Source organism: Frankliniella occidentalis, unplaced genomic scaffold, assembly GCF_000697945.3.
Source record: "Frankliniella occidentalis isolate FOCC.00 unplaced genomic scaffold, Focc_3.1 Scaffold29, whole genome shotgun sequence".
In the NCBI taxonomy this organism is placed as follows: domain Eukaryota; kingdom Metazoa; phylum Arthropoda; class Insecta; order Thysanoptera; family Thripidae; genus Frankliniella; species Frankliniella occidentalis.
Window position 1 is genome coordinate 196266 of NW_026267159.1, and position 3885 is coordinate 200150.

Genomic DNA, 3885 nt, shown 5'->3' on the forward strand with positions numbered 1-3885 from the left:
AAAATGAAGGAGAACGGCGATAATTCGGAGCCACTTCTTAAGAAAAGGCGAAAAGCACCTCTGAATACTACTCCACCAACACCGGTGAAGTTTGAAGTGGAAGATGTTTATCAGGTACTCCTATCCTCAACAAACATTTCAATTCCATTCCGACATCACTTTTTTTTTCTATATTGTGACTGCTGTTCCCGTTTCATCTTCTATATGGCTCCTTACTTTGAGTTTATGCCCCTACCTTTTGTTCTGCTTACATAGTGATAGTTTCACCTAATGTCAAGGTGTTACCGTTTGATTAACGCTCTTTCATTCATTGTGACAGAATGTAATTGATTGGGAAGAGAAAGAGGCTGGAATGAGAAATCCTGACAAAGACCATCAAACCTTTGTTGAAACATGTGATCAGTTCAGGAAATATTTGGAAGAAATTGCCACATTGAAGAAAAAGGGAACTCCAGAGGTTGGTTTGTCGTCATCACTTTGTTTGAACATATTATCTTAGCAACATAAGTACAACCATACATTTTTCTCCAGGCCAAGGCACTGATTTGTGAAAAAAAGGCAGAGGCTTCCCTTTTGTTTGTATTACTAAGAAAATTAAACCGCTTGGAGAAGCTTCGTGTTAAGCAAGCAAGAGCATTATTGTTCAGTATGAAATCAACTGTTGATAGCAAACATTTACAGCTTCAAAATCTTCTGTATGAAGTTCTTCACTTACAGAAAGAAGTAACAAAATGTCTGAACTTTAAGTGAGTCTCACTAATAAGAAATTGAAATCTTATCCAAGTGTCATTAAAATTGTATTTTATTCACTATTTTTTTGTTCCTTTCAGGTCTTTGGATGAGACAATTGAGCTTGTACCTTTGCCTGAATTTTTGAGGGATGCTCCTGAGTCACTAAAGAAAGCTGTATGTATTTTAAAATTTGTCTGTTTTAAGTTTCTGTCTTTTTTTATAATAATATTAACTGTCCTTTCCATTAAAAAAATAATCATGTATTAGGCCAAAGATCAAGATGATCCCCATCAGTTGCAAAAAGCACGCCTTGAGTGGGAACTGCAGCAACGTAGACAACTTTCTGAAAAGCTAAAAGAAACGCATGAAGAAAAAGATAAAGTGGCTAAAGACATCGAGAAACAGCAACAAAATCTCGAGGAATTGGGGCCATTACTAAGGAAAATTCTCGATGCAACAAAGCCTGTTGAGGCATGTCTTGGTGTTAAAATGCAGGAGACAAAAACTCAACATGAGCTCTGTTACCTGCTTCCTCAGCCTTTGTTTTATTTATATGTACAGGCTGATGCCTATCAGCAAGCAAGTGGTAAGTTATGTTCAAACTCCATACTTTGAATTTTGTTTTCCTCTTTTATTTCTATAAAACTACTTGCATTTTTCTTTCATTTTAGATCCTAATTTAATTGTGAACATTGTCGGGGATGAAGATGAGGCGCGTAGATTGAAAGGATCTAAAGGTCCAACTGAAGCTAATGAGGATGAAGACTCTGATTCGGAGCAAGAGGTAAACAAATTTTCCCCCTTGATTTTAAATTATGTCAGGTTTTCAGGCTCTCTTGTTCTGTTTTACTCCTTGAGTATATGAAAACTAACACACTGAATCAAATCCGCCTCTTACAGCTTGATAATGAAAAAGGCAAACGACGTAAAAGAGGTCACCGTGCTGTTGATCGTGGAGAAGAGAGAAGAAAACGGTTGTGTTCAAAGCACCCTCTAAATGTCACCTTAACCATCTGCTTGAAAGGTTGTTTTCTTTTTTATATAATATTTTTCTTTACAATTTATCTGAAATACTTCATTTGCATGCCTATTTTATCTGGTTGCAGATGGAAGCAAACTGGAACTACAATTCTCTTATTTATTAAATCTCTGTGTCGTATGTGTGAAGTGCACTGTGCATGTAGCTCAACAAATAACTGGACTTTTTGCAAGGTGATGTATATTTTCCAGCATTGAATGAACTAAATTGTGGTTATGAGGTCCTCATGTATTTATTGCATTGTTTTTCTGTGGTTTAGAGAACTTGTTTCTGCAGAAAAAATTTTGTGCTCCCTTTATCCTGGTGACCTTGGATTGGAGAGCCCTAACTTTGCAAACCACTATCAACTCCAAAATGTTGGTTTAGGTCAATTTTCAGAGCTTATACCACAACTTGGTACTCCATATTTATGGGCCCAAAAAATTGCTGGATTGGATTTTATATCACATGATAGGATATCAGGATCCTCCAGCACCCAACAGGTTGGTTTTGATTCTTTTGATTCATTAGAACTACCGTCTTCTTCTAATCAAATATTTTGTGGTTCTAGGCCAGGATTGAAGTTAGCAGGGCAAGTGTACCTAATACTATTGTGTCATTGCATCAAAGATTCAAGGCTTGTCTAGCACTTTGCAAACAAGTTCAAAGTTTAGGTATGTTAAGAGGTGGTTTTTATTTCCTCTTACGCAGAACTATATTTTTCAAAATTCATCTAATGCTTGTTTTACCCATTAGAAAGTCGAGTAGTTCCCCCAATACCATCTTTGCAAAATTTGGTGCCAAATAAAATAAATTCTCAAGTAAATGAGTTAAAGCCATTAACTTGGGCGGACTACAGGTCAAATAAGAGTACGCAGTGGCTCACAGAACAGCACCAAGTTGATGAGTTTGATTCGTTTTACCGTTTGGTTATTGCACGTGGACCAGGTAAGAGAATAAAATATTATAAAACAATCATGACTTAAGCCCTCTTGGATTCTTAATTAAGTAATACACACATTTTGCATTTTCTGAAGCTCGAGCTGTTGCTCTGATAGCATTAAAGAACACCTACCCAGAGTCACCCCCATTATTTACACTCGAAATAATCTGGAAGGGAAATTTCACAGCTATGGATAGTAATTCTGTTCGGGTAAGTTCCTGCTCAATTCTTGTAAAGTTTTTTTTTTTAGTTTTAGTTATCAATTTATTAATTCTTCTTTTTTTTTTTTTAATATCCAGGACATTGAAAAAGAAATCAATGTACATTACAAGGAATTGATTGTTGGACAAAATTGTATTGAAACTCTTCTTCTTGCTCAAGTGACACGATTATTATATTGCTTTGATGTTTACCTTGAAGCAACCTCAGAATCAGATGAAGACAAAACTTTGTTTCCTCGTGAAAAAGTTTTTATCCAATCAACTCGGTAAGTATGTCTTTATCTATCAAATTCTTGAGTTCTGCTGCTCTGATAAATTGTTTACTACAAACTTCTCTGTTTCCTCATAGGGGCCGCACTCGAGCTTTGCCTCTTAAATACTCAGAATTTGGCGGGGGAATGTTCACTCAACGATAAAGTCTTGCTTCTTTGTACAAATCAGATTGTTACCTTTTGTTATGTCCTTAATATGTGTAGGTAGTTTAAAATCATCTTGAAATTGAATGAAGGTTTTTCATGCGGTTTAATAAAGGTATATTATACAGCACAGCATTTTTCTATTCTACTTTCCTCCTCTTTACTTTAAGTGGTTCTTATATAATAACATAACAGGACAAGGAGTTGATTTTATATAAGAAGAATATCAGTCTTAGATAGTTGCCTTTTTTTCTGTCCTCTGACCTGCAACTTACTGTGCCGTAAAACTTTCTTATTTTGTCTATCTTCTTTAACAGTTGCCCTTATATTTACAAATGGGCAGTTATATACCCTTATTGAAAATACAGTAAATAGCACTTTCAAAAACAGGTTCAAACTTTGTAGCATAAACTGTACAAAACATTTTTCTTACCAGTGTGACTAGTATTGACTCATTACCTCTATCACATGTTTGTATAGTAAGGAATAAGTATCTTTTGCCCATAGAAAATCAAAATGATTAAATTTTGGGAATTTCACTTGATGTAATCCTAC

At 35.3% G+C, this 3885-nt stretch overlaps 2 protein-coding genes across 7 annotated transcripts in view; one reads left to right on the forward strand and one right to left on the reverse strand.

Moving 5' to 3' along the window:
• The window catches only part of LOC113201934 (THO complex subunit 5 homolog), an 11322-nt gene extending 7862 nt beyond the window's left edge, over positions 1-3460 (forward strand). For 4 of the 6 annotated variants that reach the window (XM_052265669.1, XM_026415951.2, XM_052265671.1 and 1 more), the window contains 13 exons: positions 320-457; positions 532-746; positions 831-906; positions 1000-1318; positions 1404-1516; positions 1633-1756; positions 1839-1944; positions 2031-2253; positions 2322-2424; positions 2507-2698; positions 2788-2903; positions 2993-3180; positions 3264-3460. In XM_052265669.1, the coding sequence (XP_052121629.1) occupies positions 320-457; positions 532-746; positions 831-906; positions 1000-1318; positions 1404-1516; positions 1633-1756; positions 1839-1944; positions 2031-2253; positions 2322-2424; positions 2507-2698; positions 2788-2903; positions 2993-3180; positions 3264-3330 (1980 nt within the window). In that variant the 3' untranslated portion in view covers positions 3331-3460. Of the gene's footprint in view, positions 1-9; positions 115-319; positions 458-531; positions 747-830; positions 907-999; positions 1319-1403; positions 1517-1632; positions 1757-1838; positions 1945-2030; positions 2254-2321; positions 2425-2506; positions 2699-2787; positions 2904-2992; positions 3181-3263 lie in introns of all 6 variants that reach the window. The other 2 variants (XM_052265672.1, XM_052265673.1) reach the window with 1 other exon arrangement.
• A 213-nt stretch (positions 3461-3673) lies between these two features.
• Positions 3674-3885, reverse strand: part of LOC127749070 (uncharacterized) — a 7369-nt gene continuing 7157 nt past the window's right edge. Inside the window, exon 4 of the mRNA XM_052265684.1 lies at positions 3674-3741. Within this exon, the coding sequence (XP_052121644.1) occupies positions 3674-3741 (68 nt within the window). The remainder of the gene's footprint in view (positions 3742-3885) is intronic.